This window comes from Psammomys obesus, unplaced genomic scaffold (genome assembly GCF_907164565.1).
Source record: "Psammomys obesus unplaced genomic scaffold, mPsaObe1.curated_primary_1811, whole genome shotgun sequence".
In the NCBI taxonomy this organism is placed as follows: Eukaryota; Metazoa; Chordata; class Mammalia; order Rodentia; family Muridae; genus Psammomys; species Psammomys obesus.
In genome coordinates this window covers 15,889,175-15,910,625 of record NW_026585797.1, presented here as the reverse complement: position 1 = coordinate 15,910,625, position 21,451 = coordinate 15,889,175, and the positions used below count along the sequence as shown (strand labels likewise).

General features: G+C 44.1%; 1 protein-coding gene across 1 annotated transcript in view; it reads right to left on the bottom strand.

Annotated features, from left to right (window-relative positions):
* The window catches only part of Map3k5 (mitogen-activated protein kinase kinase kinase 5), a 190,096-nt gene that overhangs the window by 24,554 nt on the left and 144,091 nt on the right, over positions 1-21,451 (bottom strand). Inside the window, exons 16-21 of the mRNA XM_055599285.1 lie at positions 19,377-19,504; positions 18,834-18,970; positions 13,697-13,802; positions 9,544-9,701; positions 6,902-7,079; positions 6,246-6,266 (exon numbers count right to left, since the gene is read on the bottom strand). Of these exons, the coding sequence (XP_055455260.1) occupies positions 6,246-6,266; positions 6,902-7,079; positions 9,544-9,701; positions 13,697-13,802; positions 18,834-18,970; positions 19,377-19,504 (728 nt within the window). The remainder of the gene's footprint in view (positions 1-6,245; positions 6,267-6,901; positions 7,080-9,543; positions 9,702-13,696; positions 13,803-18,833; positions 18,971-19,376; positions 19,505-21,451) is intronic.

Genomic DNA, 21,451 nt, shown 5'->3' with positions numbered 1-21,451 from the left:
GGAAGAAGCTGCTCATGTGATCACAGTCCCTGCCTTGCTCAGTGTAACACAGGTAGGCCGGCAAGGGTTCAGTCAGGAAAGGGCCTGTTGGACCCTGAAAGGAATGTCTCCCAGGGTGGAAGAACCAGGCTTAACTGATGACTTAAATTGGTGTTTACAGGACTCAGCGCCCACATCTAGGAACAGGATGAGACTCACAGTTTCAAAGCCACGTCCTCACACGTGTGAAGGATCGATCACCTTAGCAGCTGTGGCTTCTTTGGAGTGGGATGCTATGGGTCTAAGGAACAGGTTCTAACCCTGCTTTACCTAAGAAAAACATGCTGATGGCCACATGGCATGGCATGAGGATGAACATGAAAAAACACTCTGTTAAAACAACATTTGGAAATAAAGCGACCTCTAAGGCTGTCCCTACTTGTCAGACACCAATCCCATGGCAAACAGGAGCCTCTGCTTTACCTTGATGGAGACTAAGATAGCATGATAGGAGAGCTCCCTGCATTTCATTCTGGTTTTAAAGACAGTAATTTTTGCCAGAAACATCTTTAATGTCTCAACACTACAAACACCTCTTACTAAAAAAGGCAAGTGTAAAGTTCTAAAAAATGAAAGGATCCACGGTTGCCTAGAAACCTCTTTTTATTAGATTTCTCGTAATCTGGGTTGAGCTGAACTCAGCCGCGCCTCAAAGACAGCAGATGACCAGTCAGCAGCGGTCCTCTCCCACGGCTTGCCACTACCGCAGTTCAGCAGCCTATTCCCAAGGTGTCGGCCCCAGGCCACCAGACAAACGTGTGCACACACTCTCCTTTTCAGTTCACAGACATCTGAGACCAGGACTAGTTTCCCTTCTGTTGTTACAAAGAATGTCCTGGCCAAACCAGCCTAGCTGAGAAAGGGGTTACCTTATCTGCATGTCTAGGTTAAAATCCACCGCTTCCGGGAAGACAAGGTAGTCCAGGGCCCAAGCCCAGGAAATGGTGATGTCCATAGTGGGTGGGTCTTCACAGCAGTCACCTGCAGACACATGCAGCGGCCAGCCTGACCCGGACAGTCCCTCACTGAGCCATCCTTCCCGGGAGACTCTAGACTGTTACGTTGGCAATCAAAATCAACAGCAGGCCTTCTTTCCATTCTCCCTTGGGCTTCTCCAGGTACTTTTAGGTTCTTAGATGTATGTGAGAGTGTGTGAGCGTGCGTGTGTGTAAATGTTGTATGTTGCACACATAACTAGAGAAAATGCACCAAACTATGCCATAATATTAATGGTAGTTATTTCTGGAAGATACGGTTTAGGGTGAAACATTTTCCCATTTTTCTGCAATAAGCAGGAATTTCCCGTGTGCATGCAGATGTATGTGTGTTTGCAGATGTGTTTACATGTGTTTGTGCATATGTGTAGGGCCCAAAGGACAAACTCCAGTATTGTTTCCCAGGTGCTGTACATGTAACTTAATATAAATATAGCATTTAAAACATCTTGTATTTGTCATACACACACACACACACACACACACACACAAACACACACACACACACACACACTTAACACAGGGTCTCTCACTGGTCTGGAACTATCAAGTTCCTGCGATCCTGTCTCTGTCTCTGCAGTGTCGAGATCACAAATGTGCACTGCTATGCCTGACATTCTTTAATGTGAGTTTGGGAATCGAACTCAGGTTGTCAAGCTACCTCCTCAGCTCACGTAATGGTCAGCTTTAGCTGTCAGCTTGACACAGCCCAGTGAACCTAACATCACCGGAGAAGAGGGAAGCTCAGCTCAAGAATCGCCTAAATCAGCTGGCCTACGAACATGTCTGTGAGGCATGTTCTTAGCTGATGTAGGAGGGCACAGCCCAGCATGGAGGCCCCATCCTAGGCAGGTGCCTAGGCTGTGTAAGAAAGGGAGCTGAGCCAGCTAGTCAGCATCACTCTTCCATGCTCTCTTCAGTTCCTGCTTTGAGTGCCTGCCTTGGCTTCCCTCTGTGATAGACTAGAACCAGTGAGCCAAATAAACTCCCCCTCCCCCTTTGCTTCTGGTGTTTACCACAGCAACAGAGAGCAACCTAGAACAGCCCATGGGTATTTTTATGGTTAGAAAAATGTTATTAAGATAGTTCCCACAAGCAGATATGCAAAAGATAGCAAAAGAGCTTTGGTAAGAAGTTGATTGTGCTAGGCACTAGTGGCACATGCTGTAACCGTAGCACCTGGGAGACTGAGGCAGGAGGATGCCAAGTTCCCTGCAAGCTAGGGCAGGCGTTAATATAGGTAGACTCTATCTTCTCCAAAAAAGAAGAAATCAGTACCATGATCACTTGTATTTCAAAAAAAAGAACTGATGTCTTGGGAGTGAACAAATTAATTCTGTTTGCACTACCAGGTAAGGCATTCCTATCTTGTGTTTCTGTAAGTATGTGTCATGTGACAGACGTATGTATCTACAGAGAGGGAGCAAGGCTTCAAGTTATCCTGCTTTTTACCTCTCTGGTCTCATTATATGGTTTGAGTAGCCAGCAATGAGAAAGCCTGTGTCTTATGAATTTTAAGGTTGCTATGGATACTGATTGACTAAAGGAAGCCTCGTGAGGTAAAAGCATACATGTGCCAGGGTGGAACCCAGAGCCTGTCAGTCATCTTAGAATGAGAAGGGCTTCTGTGGACACCATGGGCAGTCCTGGCTCATCCTCAGCCCACTGAGAAATCAATCAGTGAACCTGGTTCTAAATTACATCTCTTGTTAAGCCCAGTCTCATGAGAAATCAAAATGCCTCTGAGGTTTCCATATATGCAAAGTGAACAGGGCAATTGGCTTTGAGCCTGGCGCTCTGACAATGTTTGGCTCAGGGTTATGACTTTAGTCACCCACGCTTTCCAGGGGATTTACATAATTTAGGGAAAGGTGAGAAAAGAAGACAAAGAAAGGGAGAGAGAAGCAGCAGCAATGGAGAGAGATGAGGAACAGTGATGGGCACGGTTAAAGCAAGAAAGAACAGGCTTTCGGGCAAGGAAGCTCCTGAAGAAGTTCTTGTTGGCTTTGCCTCTATGGGTCTCACTGGCATGTTTAGTCAAAGTAGGTTTAGAGATCAAGTGGAAGGGCAGATTCTAGACTTCCGGGAGGAGAAAGCAGAGGACCTGGAATATTAAATATTAAACTTTATGACATGAGTCTGTGATGATAGAGGGGGGAAAATAAAAGCAGAATTCTAGGCAAGGGGGTGTGAGAGGAAGATGCTCTCTGTCATTATGGCTAGCAAGAAGAATGTAAACAGTCAGTTTACAAGCTTATGAGGGATCTATTCAAGATTGTTTGGCTCTCTTTCTCATGTTCTGGAGCTCTGCAGGGCTGAGAGGAAGAACTGTGCCTCCACAGGAACAAGCTGACGAGGCGAGCATGGAGGTCTCAGGTATGGGAGTTCCAAGCTCTCAGACTGTGAACAGGAGCTGGGGAGGGTTTCTGGTTACTGGCATTGTTACTGCCAAAGCCCTGCCAAGTCCCACGAAACCTGTGGCTACGGAGATCTGGCTGCGGAAATCTGCAGAGGCTGAAGGAACCTTGCCAAAGCCAGGTCACCTCAGAGGTGTGTCTCTAGAGGGTGATCCACATCACTGAGTTTCAGGGGCTGATGGAAAAGAGTGTGAGTTCAAAACTGTCTAAAAGAAAGCTTTATCAGAAGGCCAGGGTTTGTTCAGGGAAAGGGGCAGGCGGCCCATCTGTGGACAGGTCCCAGATTGTCAAGAATTTCCATCTAGGGGAGAAAGGGGTGTTAAGTCAAAGAAATCAGGTATGCCCTCACTTGGGGGAAGTGGGAATTTGCTGAATGCAGTTTCCCTGAGGAAATCTCAGACAGCCTAGGGACAAAGCCTCCCTCCAACCCAAAACCTCCTTCCCAGTCAGCCTGCCTGTCTCCAGCTGAGACAGCCTGCCTGTCTCAAGCCTCAGTGAATGGTCCTCACACCTCAGCTGCTTTAAGGGCTGGCAGAGCTACTTCAAGAGAACAGGAATCTGGACTACACTTCCAGACTGTGGGAAAAGCCAGGCATCTTAATGACTAGCGAGCACCCAGTTAATCCAGGCAGAAGGACCTCAGTCTGACTCACCTCTACGTTCTGAGTGGCTACTTCTAAATCTCCTTGTGCTGAATGAAGAGCATTACTGAACCAATGCTATTAAACAAACCTCCTGCTGGTTTCAATGGTAGCTAGAAGCTTCAGGTGATTATTTACATTAACATTTAAACAAAATAAAGACTAGTACCTCAGCCATAGGTACCATGTTTAAATGTGCCTATGGGCAACCACATAGGTCTAATGGCTGATATACTGGACAGTGAAGACATAGGACATTTCTGTTATTACAAAAAATTACGAACCCAGTGTTAGCTGGCGACACCATTCCAGATCAAGCTCTCTTCCTGGTTCTCTGGTGCTCTTTGCTAACTCTTTAGCGTGTTGTGAAAGCCCCTTCAGATCTAAGCTGTAACGCCATGTCCAGCTTCATCCCTTCTGCATGCATGCTAACCCCCAGCAGTGCTGAGCTACCACTGTTCTGTGGGTAGAGGCTCCCTGGCAAGGGAATGTCTTTGCTCTACACAGAAACCATATATAAACTATACCCCAGGAAAGAGGATGGATCTGAAGTTCTCTCATCTAAAACCCCAAGTAATAGTCACAGAGTTAATGGGTCGGAGGCACAAGGGTCACAGGGACCCCAGAGAATAACGAGATGGCCCTTCTGCTCCTGGCTTAGGTTAGCACAAGCATCTTAACCTACTGCTTGGGTATGTAGGGGTTGGCCCTTCCTTTGAAGCCCACAACCTCAGGCCACCACTGTCAACACGCCACAGGGGAGGGGGCTTGGGTGTTTGTGGGGGCGTGTTGAACACAGAAGACCTGAGAAGAACAGGAGGAAGAACAGTCACTGCTGCCTTTAATGTGCTCACATCTGTCACCCAAGGTCTCAACTCATTCTCACAACCCCAGCAGCAGGTGCAGAGTTAAGTTCAAGGCCACTCAGTCAACAACTGAACCTGGCTCTGACCCTAACACCCATCCACGGACTCTCTAAAAACTTAAGATCTTATAGTATCTTAACTAGAGCTAGGCTCTAGAGCTAGGGCAGCATCTAAACGCTTACAGAATTACCCTGAACGCAGAGGGAGGAGGCATGGCAGCCACAGCTGACCAGCAGAGATGCCACAAGCGGCATGCTGAGTCTGAGGCGCATGCGCACTGAGAGGACTGTGGGTAGATGTGAGCACAGTCAGATTCATGGAAACCAACGTAGTGTGCTGGGAAAGGTTTCCTGCGAATGAGAACCACGGCATGTGGAAGGGACCAAATAATGCCAGGCTTCGAGTCTGCACACAGCTACAAGGATCTTCCAGGACATCATTTCCGTCTCAGAATCAAATCTGGCAAGTAGGTATCATTACCAGCACAGAGTGACAGCTAAACAAATAAGCTTTTGCGTGTCACATCCGGAATATAAAAGGGAAAAAAAAAGTCCCAGAAGGATCAAAGCATTTGTGCAAAGCACACTGCTCAGAAAGCCAAGAAGCCGCTGCAGGGTCTCCCCTGGGAAAATGCAGGGGCTGCTGTCCACAGGCCAGGAGAAAGGAGGCAGCACCACAAACCTGTCTCTGCATCCCTGCCCCCAACTCAGAATCGCAGAGGGAAGGCTGGAGTGACTGTGCCCAGGAAAGCTGGATGAATGAATGGGCCTCTAGTCTTGGCTGACTGGCTCTGAGGCATGTAAGCAGCCTGCTAAGACCTGCCCAGCTAACCTCCTGACACAATGGATATTAAAGCCGCTCATACTTCCATCAACCACAGCCATGATCCTTTCCTTATTGCTCTTTGAAATGCTCTAGTTGTCTTGATAACAAACTCAACTTCTTGGATATGATTTTCAAAAGCTAGCCCACGACAGTACGCCAGAGTACAGTGTCCTTAATATGACCGAAGAAGGTATACGATACTGACATTTTCCAAGAAGCCGTAAGTAGCCACCGGCTCCTAGAAAGGAAGACACAGACTTCAATCCAACTAATGACTTCAAAAACAGTTAACACCCTGGACTCCGGGAATTGGAAGAGGGGTGTTTGTGCAGCAAGGACCTGAGCCAGGCTCACAGCTGTGAGTCCTTGGTGCTCAGTCACCTCGAGGGGTGGGGAGAAGGTTATAATGTATCACACTTTGCCAGTTCTCAGATCAACGGGCAATGGAGAAAACTAACTCACCATTCGATCCAGTCGAGAGAGCTGTGGAGAAAATAAAAAAAGCAAAGAGCATAAGCACATAGTAGCGTGTTGTTAAATTGGTCAGTAAACAAAAACTGAATGCTTGAAAAGAGATCCTTGTCCCTTCCCAATAGTCATCTGTCCATCCTATCCAAGATAAACTTCAAAGTGCCAAGGACAAATGGATCCTTTACCCCATTCTTCTTTCTGAGGAATTACTGAGAAAATTCACGATTTATAAAACTTCCGTTCTAGTTATTGCTAGCAACCAGCCCACCTATATTTCTTCCTTCTTTCCTTCCCTCTTTGGCGATTATTGAGGGATACATTCTCTGAGAGGTGGCAGAGAATGCCACCTACTGCCTACAATTAAAGGCATATTACCTAGATGGTTAGAAACTTAACAGTTACGTACTGAATGTACTAGAGGCTGACCCAGTAACTACAATCTCTGTAGTGGAAGACCACTACTCACAAGGTCCCAGCATTTGTGAAACTGACAGTCACATGGCTTCCTGACACAGAACCAAATGCCCGAGAACAATGTATTGTTCACATCCGTTTCCAGAAACAGATGTTTACTTACGGAAACATTTTTCCTTTTAAAAGCTTAGGATTTAGACACTGACCTACAGCCTCCTCATGTAACAACATACCTGAAAGCTTGGGCTGTGTCTTTTTCTTTTTGCTGGAAACTTTTAAGAACTCATCAATAAGCAAGTCGTTAGCACAGGCTCTCTTGTCAGGGTCTGGTTCGAAACACTTCAGTATGAAGGCCTTGGCCTCAGCAGACATGGATTCTGGGATCTCTGGGTGGACTTTGAACATCCCCACCTGAAGCATAATGAAAAGCGTCTGAATCTCCTGAAGTTGTTCCTTCTCTTTCCCTCGGCCCCCTCACCTCATCCCTTTTTCTTTCTCTCATTCTTCCAGTGGTTCCCAAGGCCTCATACATCAAGCGCCCTGGCACTGGGCCGTATCCCCAGCCTGGCTCTGGCTTTTCTCCAGGTGATCTGGGATGTGCTTTCTGCAGATTGCAGGAAGCTTAGATTGTTCCTGTAGCTGAGCAACGACGCAGGAAGAGTAGCTAGCACAAAGTGATAAGACAGTCCTTCAAACCCTGCGAACACGTTAGTACATACTGTACTAAAAAAATATACATTCTGTTGAGTTGACCAGAATAGCTAATACACCCGGCACTGTGCTGGAGTTGAGCTTAATGGATCTCACTGAATCCTCTCAGCCACTCGATGAAGTAAATACTGTCCCTCTTACAGCATGAGGAAAACAAGGCTTCAGGGAGAAGCATCTTGATTTGTTTCACTCAAAGCCCAAGTTCTTTCCTCCGTTGCATAATTTGTAAGTACTTCCACATCTCAAATCACTAACATTAAAAAAAAATATTGAGAAGCACTTTGAAATGAAAACATTTTATACCACTGTTAGAATCTCTATTAGTATTTGGGGGAGGGGCAGGGAGATGCTTCACTTAAAATCACTTCACAAGCAATCCTGAGGGTCTAAGGTTTGACCCCGGGAGCCCAAGATGGAAAGACAGAAGTTGTCTTCTGGCTTTCACATGATTGGGTCAGGGAGCGTGCACATACACTCTCACGTAATCTCTCACACACAGTAAAATTTAATGGTGTTTTCATGAATTTTGTTACATATAAATGTATTCTTTTAAATAATAACATTTATAATGACTACACAGCCTTTATGTTAAGAACAACCCCAGGCGCTTTGCATCGATTAGCTCTCATATCCCTCAAAAAACTTTGCTGGAAACTTTTAAGAACCCATCAGTAAGGCAGTCACTAGCACAGGCTCTCTTGTCAGGGTCTGTTTGAAAATACCTCATGTGTTTTGTATGTGAGAGATACCGTTCTTCTCCTCACTCTGTACCTACTGAAGACAAGGAGATTAAATAATTTGTCCAATGTTCCAAACATCCTGGCCCTGTCGGAGCCCTCTCAGGACACACTCAGTCAGTGTCAGACAGTTACTACAGTACGGATAAAGAACGCCACTTCAGAGGGAAGCCCCAGAGAATGGTGAGAGAGCAGCAGGAGAGAAAGATGATCTTGCCTCTAGTCGTTCTTGCAGGCTTGGTCAGCACTCTTGAGTTTTTTATTTTTCATTCAGTGCTGGGGTGGAGCTTAGAGCTTAGAACTGAGAGCCTCCTAGTTGCATTTTCATTTTCATAGAGGCAGTGTCCTGTCAGCTTTTCTACAGGCTTAAAGATCACACTTGGTGCAAACGTGGAAGGCAGTAAGCTACAAAAGCCCCTGCGAGAAGCCGCATGCAGGCAGAGTGAAGGCTGAGCTGAGGCAGAACAGGCCGAGGAAACAGAGATGCTCAGAAGTCATTATGCTACAGAGCAGGAACTGAGCTCTGTGCCCTGGGAGACAGGGAGCCTATCTGGGAGGACTACAGGGCCTTAGGCACATCACTGCCTTGTCCAGACCTCTGATGTCCAAATCTCAGGCCTGTCTGTATCACTGCCCTCTACCCTGGGGTGGGATGGGGGTTTGTTCTCACTTCCTGGAATCACTTATGGGTAAACAGACTAAAAAGAACAGACATATAAAAATAAGTTTGGGTTGCTTAAGATGGTAATTTACACCCTTTAAAAATGGATTCTTGAAACATTTGTAGTAGAGAAATAAGGAAAATAATCTGACTTAATTTCTAAGTAGATTGAAATGTTGTTTTGTGAATTTTTGTACATGTGTGTATGGGTGTGTATATGCATATGCTTGTATGTGTACGTGTGTGCACACACGTGTGCGTGTATGTATGTGCACAGGTGTGCATGCATATGCATGAGTATATGCATGTGTGTGCACGCATGTTCGTGTACAGGCATACGTTCATGTGTGTGCGCATACATGTATATGTGTGCATGCATGTGTGCGTGTGTGCATGTGTATGTATGTGTTCATATGCATATGTGTGCTGAGGTGCTGTGGACTGAACCAGGGATGCTGGTTAAGTGCTTTACCACACTGAAAGATTCCCCAGACACTCAAAATGTTCCTATATGTTTCTTACATGGAAAATATCCACACTGTTTTCCAAAGAGTTTAGAGCTCTGTGTCATTTACACTGGGCTGTATGAAGGTTACACCGAATCTCAGTTTAGGACCAAGAAGACCAAGTGGGAGAGCAGATGCCCTTGAACTTGGCTGTGTCTCAGCATGTGTTTCCTTAGGCCTCCTTCCGAACAAACTCTGACATTCATACACGCATTAGCTATACGAATGCTTATGTGTTTGTGGTTAGTAAGACATGTGACCTTGAACATGGCTGCCTGTGGCTCTCCCAGTTCATAAAAGGGCGGTTTTCCAGTAGCCATTTCAATGATCGTGCAGCCCAAGGACCAGATGTCTGCAGCCTTTTCATACCCTCGTGGTCCTTTATCGATTATTTCTGGCGCCATATACTGAAGGGTACCTGAAAATAATGCACACATAGTTCCACTTAGAAAGGAAAAGAATACTACCTAATAACCATTTCAAATCTTCTACACAAATGCAACAATTAAAAAAATATGGTTGAGGTCTTTCTTTGAGATCCAGTTTTCTCTGTAGTTACTAAAAGTAGAGTGGATTATAATGAATTATAATTATAAATATTTATTATATATTATATATATTTATATTATAATTATAATGAATTATAATGGATTTTATCAGTGTTATGATGAAATATTAGACAGCATGCAACAGGTGTGGTACCAGGAAGTTTACTGAGCCATGAGGGCAGAGAGAGACAATCAGAGAGACAGCATAGGAGAAGGGAGAAAGAGGGATGGGCAAGGGACTTCAGGAGAGAAGGTTAGAGATGGAGAGAGAAATCAAGGCAGAGAGAGCATGCAGTAACCAGTTGGTCCTTTATATCTGCTGTGCAGCTGAAGCGTCTCTGGCACACCCCTGGTAGTGGCAGGTGACGATGTCAGGACTGGGCTAGTTCATCATAAACTAACAACCAGTAAAACCAAACAGTTCACCAATGGCATCTGGTTAGTGGGTGGTATATGGCTGATATACCCCTCTAAGGGATGTCTTAGTGACTGCTGACCGTAGTTTTTATTTTTGCTCAGTACAATAGGAAATACAATATATATTTCTGCATTCAGTTCTTCCAATATATGATGACTCCCTCTATGTATACTTTTCCAGAGAAGATCTAGTTCATTTACTGATCTCTTTCAAGCTATGTAGTTTCCTATTCTCGAACCTAGTATTTGACTCGTAAGTTTCCGTTTTGGAGATCATGATGGTAAGTGAAATAATCCAGGACAATGGCAAATCCTGGTGTCATCAATGATGGGAACAGAATAGTAGTTATTAGCTGCAGAAATGAGGAGGTAAGAGAGATAGGCAACAGTAGTTCTGTCAGCACTAAGTAATAGTCAGGAGAGAGGAGACATGGTTTCTCCTCCATAGCAATAATCAGCAATAATCAATAACCATGCCCTATGTTAAAACAACAACAACAAAATCCCAAGAAACTACAAAAGGGACTGTGAGCTTTCAAAGAAATGTTTAGACATCTGAGGAGACAGATGTGCCACACGAAAGGATGCATGCACGTATTCAAACATTACGTGACAGCCATTAGTTGTAGAAATTTTCATGTGTCAAGGGAAAAACCCATAAGGATGGATGGCCCACTGGCATTGTGCTTGCTTAGGATGCATGTGAGCCCTAGCACAGACACAAGTAGCTAGAAGCAAGAGGCCACTCTTATTTCTTTATCATGGCAGCACCAGGATTCTGAGAGCTAAGATGAAAAATAATTTAAAAATGTGTGGTGTATGTGATTCTGCATATTAAACATATACAACTCCTGCTGTAGATCTTCCTCAAAGATTTCAGCACAGTGGTTCTCAATCTGTGGGTTGTAACCCTTCTAAGGATCGAATGACCCTTTCACAGGGGTCACATATCAAATATTCTGTGTAGCCAATATTTATATTACAACTCCCAGCAGAAGTGAAATTACAGTAATGAAGCAGCAACAAGATAATATTATGGTGTGGGGGGGAGGTCACCACATGAAAAACTGTGTGAAAGGGTCGCAGCACTGGGAAGGTTGAGAACAACTGTTTTAAAGGATCAAAGGCAGATCATGAACCATGATTAAAGGCAAACCGTAAGAACCGATGTGAATAAACTGAAGAGGAGAGACGGGGGGCCATGCAGAGCCAGACGGCTGAAAGGGTATGGTATGGTATGAAGAGGCAGTGGCAAGAACCCCTGGTCCTTGTTCTGGCCTCGTACAGCCCAGGGAAGCCAGCACTCAACATCTTGAGGAAATGCAGGAAGCTCTGTGCCTCTGATGCTCAGTGAGCCAGACATGGGATCTGAAAGGTCATGCCTTTTCCGACATGCGGACTCTGGCTTTGTTTACCCTCCACCACAGCCACTGAGGCTTCTGGCTGATGGACAGGAGGGGGCAAAAGTGGAAGCAGAGAACAGGAAGCTGTGCAGGCCAGGTGTGTGGCAGCAGAGTTGTGGTGCTGGTACGGTGACAGTCTACTCCACTTCTGGACAGACTCTGAAACTAGAATGGACAGACTTCCTTGATGGTAGGGTTGCAGCGTGAGAAAAGGTGGCAGCAATGGCTAAGTCTAGAGTGTCCCTCAGTAGAGATAGGGAAGAGTGTGGGTGGGGAAGGCGTGAGGAGAAGGTAATTAATTCCACTCAGCATGTTAAGTCTAGTTCAAACCTCAGATCTATGACTAAAACAGTTGTGTGACCTTGGGCAAGTTATTTAAACTCTTTGAACCTTAATGTTCTCACCATAACCTGAGATAATGATACCTCATGATTCCGGTTTATGTACGAATTTCAGAGTGAACAGGGCACCAGGCACCCAAGTGAAGCTTGCAGCCAGCACTCCATGAATGATGGCTTCCTCCTCACCCAAATCACCACGACGTGAAACACAGCCAGGACTTTCCACTGCACTCACCAGAGGCAATGACGCACCTTGGCCCCTTGAACATCAAGCCAGGGCTACACAGGCCACAGTGTTGCAAGGACCAAGGCCTGTATGCTATGCTCTCAGCTCAGCACCAAGCTGAGCTCATTAGTCACCTTCATGTGTGGCTGGTGGGAGAGTTACGGGCATAGGCCTTGGTGAGACTACTTCCCCACAATGCCTTGAGGATTAAAGACAAGTTTTCAAGATGAGAAGAAGATAGTAAGTCAGCCTCCGGCCCACAAACCACAGAAGTAGGGCTTATCATCTCCCAGGCTACCCTGTGTGGGCAGCATCAGAATCGCCTCTTGCCACGCTGAGAGAGGACGAGGAAAGAAACGCAAACATGGGAGTTGCTAGTAGGTTTGAATTTATTTTAAAAATATGTTGTAAATATGGGTAGTCTTAAATACACTGGGTGGGGTATGGAAAGGGGGTGCTGACTGGAGGATCAGAGAGACACACAGAATCCCTCCCTCCTCTTTCCTGCCTCTTAGACTACCAGCACGGATGCAGGGATGCAGAGCGAGCTGGGCTGAGGTCTGAAGGCCAATGACAAGAGCAGAGAGTGAGCTGACACGCCAAGCTCCATCATAACCCACCATGACCACCGGAGAGCTTTCCCGTCCTCTTCCACCAACGTCCCCATCTGCAAACAGAGCCACTTCTACCTACCACAGGGGGTTTGGAAGTGGGGGCATCTGGCCACTTTGCTTTATATTAAATCAGATATTAGTCATTGACATCTTATATTTGTTTTTTAATCAATCTCTCAATCTCTGGCCCCAGCCTGCCATCCCGTCTCTAATGATCCTGGAGAGTTAGCATAAGAACAGGGAGCACAGACAAGTTTGCAGGCCCAGGATCTGCTAAGCAGCCATCCACCTGTTCAGCTTCATCTTCCTCTCAGCTGCCTTCAACTTTTTGGAAACGGCTGTCTCTGCCCGCCCTCCCAGGGCCCTGCCTCTGAGGCAGCCCAGTCACGGCACAGCCTAATTTCTCATCCCCTTCTCTTCTGAGTGACTGAGTCACTTCCTCTTTTCTGAACTAAAATCTTAGGGTTATTTATTTTGTGCACTAGGGGAACTGATTCCTGGGAGAAACAGACTCAGACAAGACATCTGGAGCCCAGATAGGAGATGACTTGGATATGAGTAAGAATCAAAGAGGCTGGGCTAGGGAATGTTTGTAAAAAGTAGTCTCGTGGGTGTCGTAAGGCAGTCAGGAGAAAAAGGGACAGGAAACAAAAACTGAGAGTGAAAAGTAATCATTGGTGGTGTACGGCAGCGGACAGAGCTACTCTCAGAAACCGGAGCAGACAGAAGGGCATGTCAGCATCGGGCAATCCCAGCACTCATGTTCGTGAGAGCACTGACCTAGCTTATCTCTCACCTTATGCTCAGGCTCAGCACTCTCGTTTTTAATTATCCAAGATCTGTATCATCAGCGTAAAAACTTGCCTGTAAAAGTTTCGGTACAAGGATTTATGCCAGCAAGCCTCTTTGATGTCCCGAAGTCAGAGATCTTGAGAACACCACTGTAGGTATTAATCAATACATTGTCACCCTAGGGAAAGAATAGTCCAATCAAAATGTTATCTTTTTACTGATGCTGTTTGTGGTTGACTTAAGCCTAATTAAAAGAAATGCCCTTAGAACAAACAATGGCATTCATGCTGTGTTCTTCACTAATAGTTTATCTCAGTAGAGAATTCCTTTCAATATAGAGTTCTTGATATCATTTTTCACAATTTATATGTTATCAGTTGTTTATAATCTGTTCAGGTCACAAAGTCAAACATGGCCCTGAGGGAGAGCTCACCACAGTTTATACTTAGCCTGGCTCACCTTTGTACAGCAGCTATAGAAATAACTTCCTTAACTTCCCAGTTACTTTCTTCTCTTCTCTGTGTTGTTTCTCACTCTCCCTGGATTACTTAGGACATATGAGTTGGTTTTAGGACTGTAAGCCACCGAGCAAGCAGGTGAAGCAGAGACAAACATCCACAGCACACACAGAATACTGCTGCCCATTTAAAAGCTCTTCAAAGCTGTTCTTTTTGTTCCGGCTAACACTTTCGAAGACATTTAAGAGAAACCGGCCACACAGTCACTCCCTTTCTTCTAGGTATCCCACAGTAATCTTTGCTCATTACCATTCTATGTTCTTAGTCCTGAGGTATTATGTCTACCATTTATCCTTTTTGAACATGGTATCTCTGCCCTTAAACTGAACATGGTTAGGATGGGCAACATGCTCAGGCACATGTACCTTCTGATATCAATATGAGTATGTACAGAAGGCTCCTCAAACAGTCTGCTCTTTGTTCAGGAGGTACACCTCAAGGCAAAACAAAACTCTCCTTGCTTCCTCTAAATAATGAAAGCCCTTCACATTTTATCTCTGGATTGTACTTTCTTACTTTGTATTCACTTTCTTGCTTTGTATTTGTTTGTTTACAAGAGGAACATACTTTAAGGAAGCCAGGTTCTGTCAAAAATTTCTTAGTTTTTGCTAGTTGAAAACAGGCAGTACAGGTATAGGAACAGACTTTTCTGAACAAGACTTCATTGGCCCAGGAATTAAGCCCAACAATCAACAACTAGGCCCTCATAAACTAAAAATCTTCTGCATGGCTAAAGAAACAATCAAATGAAGAGGAAGCCCATAGAATAGGAAAGAATCGTTGCCAGCTATACACATAACAGAGGATTAATATGCAGAATATATAAAGAACTCAAAAATCAAAGAGTTAAAAAAAAAAAGGGCCAATTCATAAATGGGGTTGGGATCTGAACAGAGTTCTCCAAAGGGAAGAAATAAAAACAACTAAGAAATTTATCAAAAGAATGTTCTTTGTCCCTATCGATTAGGGAAATGCAAATTGAAGTAACTTTCAGATTTTATCTTACCCCAGTCAGAATGGCAAAAATCAACAGAACAGCCAACAACAAATGTTGGAAGTGCGTGGGCAGCCCTCACTCACTGTGTGGTAGGATTACAAACTGGTGTGGCCACTACAGAAAACTGTATGGAGAGTTCTCAAGTAGCTAAAAATCTACCACATGATCCAGCTATATCATGCCTAGGTACACGCCCAAAGGACCTGACATCTTATTCCACAGATACTCACTCAGCCATGATCACTGCTGGTGTCTTCATAACAGCTAGGAAACGAAACTACCTATATGTCCTTCAAGTGACATGTAGATAATAAAAATGTGGTACATATACTATGGAATACTATTTGGCTATAAAGAAAAAAATAAAATCATGAACTTGGCGGGTAAGTGGATAGAATTAGAAAAGATGACACTGAGTGAGGTAACCCAGACTCAGGAAGATAAATGTCCCATGTTCTCTCTTGTCTGTGGTCCCTTGCTTCAAGTCTTCAGATATCAGTATATAACTCGGAGAAACCACAAAAACCAGGAAAGCAAAAGGGAACCATGGAGGGTCGTGAGGAACTATGGGGAGAAATATCTGGGTACAAGTGACTTGCAGAGGGAAATGGAAAAAACAGGGGACACTTTTCTTTTTGTGAGACACAGTTTCTCTGTGTATCCCTGGCTGTCCTGGTAATTAGAGGTAGAGGGACATTGATAAAGGAGCAGAGAAGAAGGTAAAATAACAGCAAGGAATCTGGCGCTTTCTCAGACAACTAGGAATAGCGCTTCCTCAAGATCCAGCGATACCACTCCTAGGCACATACCCAAAAGATTCTCAAGTACACAATAAGGACATTTGCTCAACCATGTTTGTAGCAGCCTTATTTGTAATAGCCAGAAGCTGGAAACAGCCCAGATGCCCCTCAGTGGAGGAATAGATGCACAAATTGTGTTATATCTACACAATGGAATATTACTCAGCAATAAAAAACAAGGAAATCATGAAATTTGCAGGTAAATGGTGGGATCTGGAAAAGATCATCCTGAGTAAGCTATCCCAGAAGCAGGGGGATGCACACAGTATATACTCACTCATATAGACATATAATATAGGATAAACCTACTAAAATCTGTACACCTAAAGAAACTAATCAAGAGGGAGGACTCTTGCTAAAATGCTCAATTCCTATCCAGAAAGGCAAAGAGGATGGACATCAGAAGAAGGAGAAAAGAGGGAACAAGTCAGGAGCCTGACACAGAGGACCTCTGAAAAGCTCTGTCCTGCAGACTATCAATGTAGATAGTGAGACTTATGGGCAACCTTTGGGCAGAGTGCAGGGAATCTTAGGAAAGAAGTGGGAAACAGTAAGATCTGGAGAGGACAAAAACTCCACAAGGAGAGCAATAGAACCAAAAAAATCGGAGCACAGGGGTCTTTCCTGAGACTGCTATTCCAACCAAGGACCATGCATGGAGATAACCTAAGACCCCTGCACAGATGTAGCCAATGGCAGTTCAGTATCCAAGTGGGTTCCATTGTAATAGGAATAGGGACTATCTCTGACATGAACTGATAGGCCTGCTCTTTAATTACCTCCCCCTGAGGGGGAAGCAGCCTTACTAGGCCACAGAAGAAGACAGTTCAGCCACTCCTGATGAGACCTAATTGACTAGGATCAGAAGGAAGGAAAAGAAGTCCTCCCCTATCAGTGGACTTGGGGAGGGGCATGCATGTAGAGGGTGGAGGAAGGGAGGGATTGGGACAGGAGGAGGGAGAAAACCAGGGGGGGGGATACAAAGTGAGTAAAGCGTAATTAATAAAGAAAAAAAATGACAGCAAGGATATCTGGAAAAGTCATAAGGAGTTACATTATTATCTAGATACCAAAATTACATATACGACATTTAAGCCTTATGTATTCATATATATTTATTCTTACATATATATATATATATATATATATTCTTACATATATATATTCTTACACACACACACACACACACACACACACACACACACACACACACACACATGTTTAGATGAAATTTCCCATCTGGACTGACAATGCTCTCCCAAAAGCCATGCACTAGCTAACAAAACCCCAGCCATCAGGCATGAAAAACAGCCTTTTAAGTTGTGGTTCAGGGTTGCTTAAGAGACTTCAAATACATGGCTATTGCCGCTGCTGGGTTGCATCCCAGGCCAGTCTCTATTGCTGAATATACCATATACTTTGGATGCAAACATAATGGAACCAAGCAGGTTCTGACTGTAGCGCCTCCTCCATGAGGACGAGCTTTCATTATGCCAGAGATGCCATGCTAGCTTCCAAGGAAAGGAAGTAAACAACAGTTTCCCAGCTATGATGCCTATGAACCAAAACCACTATGGCACGGTATTCCTAAGAGTGCACAGTGGCATGCTTATTTACCGGTAAGCAACAGCTCTTTAATTGGACTTAAGGCCCACTCAACAAGAGGGAAATCATGCCTAGTATTGGGAAGCTGGCCAGTGCAAGGGACTAGTGACATCATGGACCTTGGATGAAACCCTATATCCATCAGTTTACTAAACCATCAAAACTCCTAACTCCACTCTAAACATTTATCCTTATAACCACAGGAAAGTATAGTTCTCATTTCTCTTCAAAGCAACTTCTCCTTGAAACAGACAGAGACCATCATAGACAACTACAAGTAATCAAAATACAGAGAACAAGTGAAAGTATGGCACACAGGCCCAAGGATACATCTACAACACAATTCCATCACCAAAAGTTCAAGGGTCACAGCAGAAGAGGGGTTCTCTTCTAGATTGTAATACCCAGAGTAGCATAAAGTTTTCTGTGAGGCTTCCTCTCCTAGAGATGTCAGAGAAGCTGCACTCAGGAAGTCTCATCAACATGGCTGCCTAAACAAGACCTGGACAAGGACAACACCAGCAGACATGCCAACATGGAAGGAGGATCGCAGGGAGGATCAACTCTCGACAAAGAAAAAGAACTACAGGCAACTAAGAAATGCTGAGAGCAGGAGAAAAAGAAGCCTTCCCTAGGGAAGAACCCCAAATTGTTTATCCAATACCAAGAGGTCAGCTCTGAGATCAAGTAACATTATACATACTGAGCAGACTGTATTTACATACTTAGAAATATATCTCTATCCATCCATCCATCCATCCAATCATCCATCCCTGTCTCTCTCAACAATTAAAGAAACTGAGGCTATGAATGTGAGAGAGAGCAAGAGATGGTACATTAAAAGGGTTAGAGAGAGAGAGAGAGAAGGGAAAATGGGGGGAAATGATGTAATAATATTATAATTTCAAAAAACCAAATTTTATTAGTTTTGAATTTTCCTTTTCGAGAAGATAATGTTCTCATTTTAGAAACTGTATAAGGATTAATAGGCCTGGCAGCTCCTCAGGAAGAGGCCATGTTCTGCTTAGCCTGGGAGTACTGCATGGCACCCCATAGTGCTCCTAGAAAACACCTGATTAGCAGCAAAGTCTACTGGCCTCAATGGGTAAGGAGGCTATTCCACGTGGAAGACTATGACATGAGCGCAACTGTGTAGAATGGACAGGAACTGATGGTTGCGTTACTGCTTACAGTTCCTCATTCCTCATTCACAATTAACGCTCAGAACACAACCTGACATTTCCTGATAAAATAACTCCACAGGAAAGATGAATCACGGTGCGTCCTACCTTTATATCCCGGTGAACTATCTGATTGTCATGAAGGTATTTTAATCCTTCTAATATTTGCTTTGTATAAAAGCCAATCGTTTGCTCATTGTCTTTTAATGGGCCCCATTTTGAACGAAGGAGAGCAGAAAGGCTTCCTGTAAAACAAGAGAAGTGGTGGGTAAAACTTAAATGAGTAAGGTCTTAAAAGCATATTAATGTGACACGAAGTTAAGCCAGGACGCAAGGCTCTTCACAGTAGGCCAGAAACTACTTGTTATCTGGTCTCAAACACAAATATGAAAATCCCTATTCTGAAGACAGTCATAATCAACAAAGTCTAAGGAATAGGATGCTCAGTTGCTTTAACCCAAGTCATGATCACTGACACTGAAATGGTTTCAAAATATCTTTACTATCTGCTAATAAGCATCAAGGTAATGTCATCTATTTGACCTTTCATAGAGAAATTAAGACCTGTACTCTAATAAATTCCATTCAATTTATCTCTTTTTCCAGGCCTTAGAAACTTTCATTTCTGAAACTAAGAAAGGCTCCTCTTACCTCCTGGGACTTGCTCCATGAAGATTTTAATGAAGCCATTCTCACTGAAAGAGCCCAGATACTGGACAATGTTTTTGTGTTTCAGATGCTTGTGCAAAGCAATTTCTTCATGCAGGGGCTGAGAGTATCTGGAAGACAGGGTAAGTGTCAGTAGGCACGTTAGAGCATTAATTTAAGCAATGCACACTAAAAATACCAGCTAAGCTGAGCCCACAGATAAAAATCAGTGACTGTCTAAGGCCTTTATTTCTCCTAACTTCTGTGACGTTTCAGCTGCAGCCCAGCAGGGGAAAGGTGTTAGCTACTGTTCAAGGCTCCCTGCATATATTCACTCATTTCTACCCATTTTACAGACAAGAGAAGTGATTCACAGAGAGAATGATGACCCAACATCACAAAGGCAGTGGCAGACTTAAGACAGGGCCTGGGAGATCAGATGCTGCCTGTACAGCCTACTGTTCCTGTTAGCACGGCATCCTGTACCACTGGCTCCATCAGGGTAATGACTCTTCCACGAGGCTCTTGTTCAGGGAACCAAAATTCCCAAATCTTTAATGTTCATCCACACCTTCCCAAAGGTTCACCAACTCTTCAGTAAACCACAAAGCCATTCATATCCCAGTCTCTCCTAGCCCACTCTCCCAAACCCCTCACCTTCTGTATCCACAAAGCCAGTCATTTATCATGACTTCTGCCTGATCCTGAACAAACCTCCACACTGTCCTCCACCAGAGTTCAAAACCATGTGCTTAATGCACGCTACTGTGTCAAATCATGAAAGCGTTCTGTATTTCTGAAACAGCACCACACTTCTGATCGTCTATGAAGGACTGTAAAGCTTATAGACTCTGAAGAGTCCTAAGATCAGTGAACACTTATGTACATATCGCACAGCTTGCCGAATAATAAAATGCCAACAAATCAACTTTTAACGATTTAACTGGCTTTCATTGGAATCTGTGACAGCATCTGGTCCAAATAAGAGCTTCACTGGCCATGGTAGAATGGCTCTGGTTTGATGTGGTTTACGCAGGAATGAGAAAACAGCATGGGGCTGAAAAGCAACTGGCTGACCTCACGTTATTGCTCTTGCATGTGTCAGAGCAGAGGGCACTCACTTATTCTGGTGACCTAGACTGGGTAGGCTCCTTTGACGGTAGTCTCTCTCTGCCCTCTCTCACAGAGGCTACTGGTATGAAAGGCTCTAATATACTAAGGCATACTAAATGCAAACATGATCCTCACTCTCGCTTCAGGAATGTTCAGATCTTCCAATGACAAATCCAACTAAATAGACTGGAGCTTTTTAGAAGGGCAATAATAAACAGTAAAATTCAGTGCTTAATAATAGGGGTTTCATGAAGCAGTGCAGGGCGACTTCTAGCTCAGGCACTTACTTTATGAAGCTCTAAATTCACTTAATTGAGATAAACTCTTACTATCTGTATAATACTCCTCAGAAGGCTGACAAAAAAAAAAAAAAAAAAAAAGAGGAAAGGGAAGCTTGGATAGCTCCATTGATAAGGCTCCTGAGCCTGAATCTGAGAGTTCAGGGTTCAGTTCCCTGGAAATTTACGAGTGGCTCAGACTGTAGCTTAGAATTCAAACAAAAGAAAGCATTGAGAAAGATAAAATGAAACAAAAAAAGAAAGGAAGATCCCTTATGTCTCAGACATATTACTCTTTTATTTCCCCCTTTAAACTGCTATAGGAATCAAAGCATTCCCTTTATAGTGTATCAGCTAGAGACAGCAAGAGCAATCTGATACAGAATGAGTTAATACCAATTCTTAGGTAATGAACAACTCTTGGCTGTGAAGACAAAGTTCCTTCTGGAGGGATGGGAGACACTTAGAGGCTGTTCACTGCTCTTGATATGTGTTAGTGGCACAAGCTGTGTCCACTCTCTAGACTTAAGAGGATTAAGGTCGTCACCCTGATATAAGCAACTAACTCACTTTATCAGGAATCAAGGGTACCCTGCCTCCTGATCCTCTATTGAAAATGAGGATGATAAGTGCCTACATTTAAGATTAAGAGGGATGCAAGTGTCCAAATCCCATTATTTAAACCAA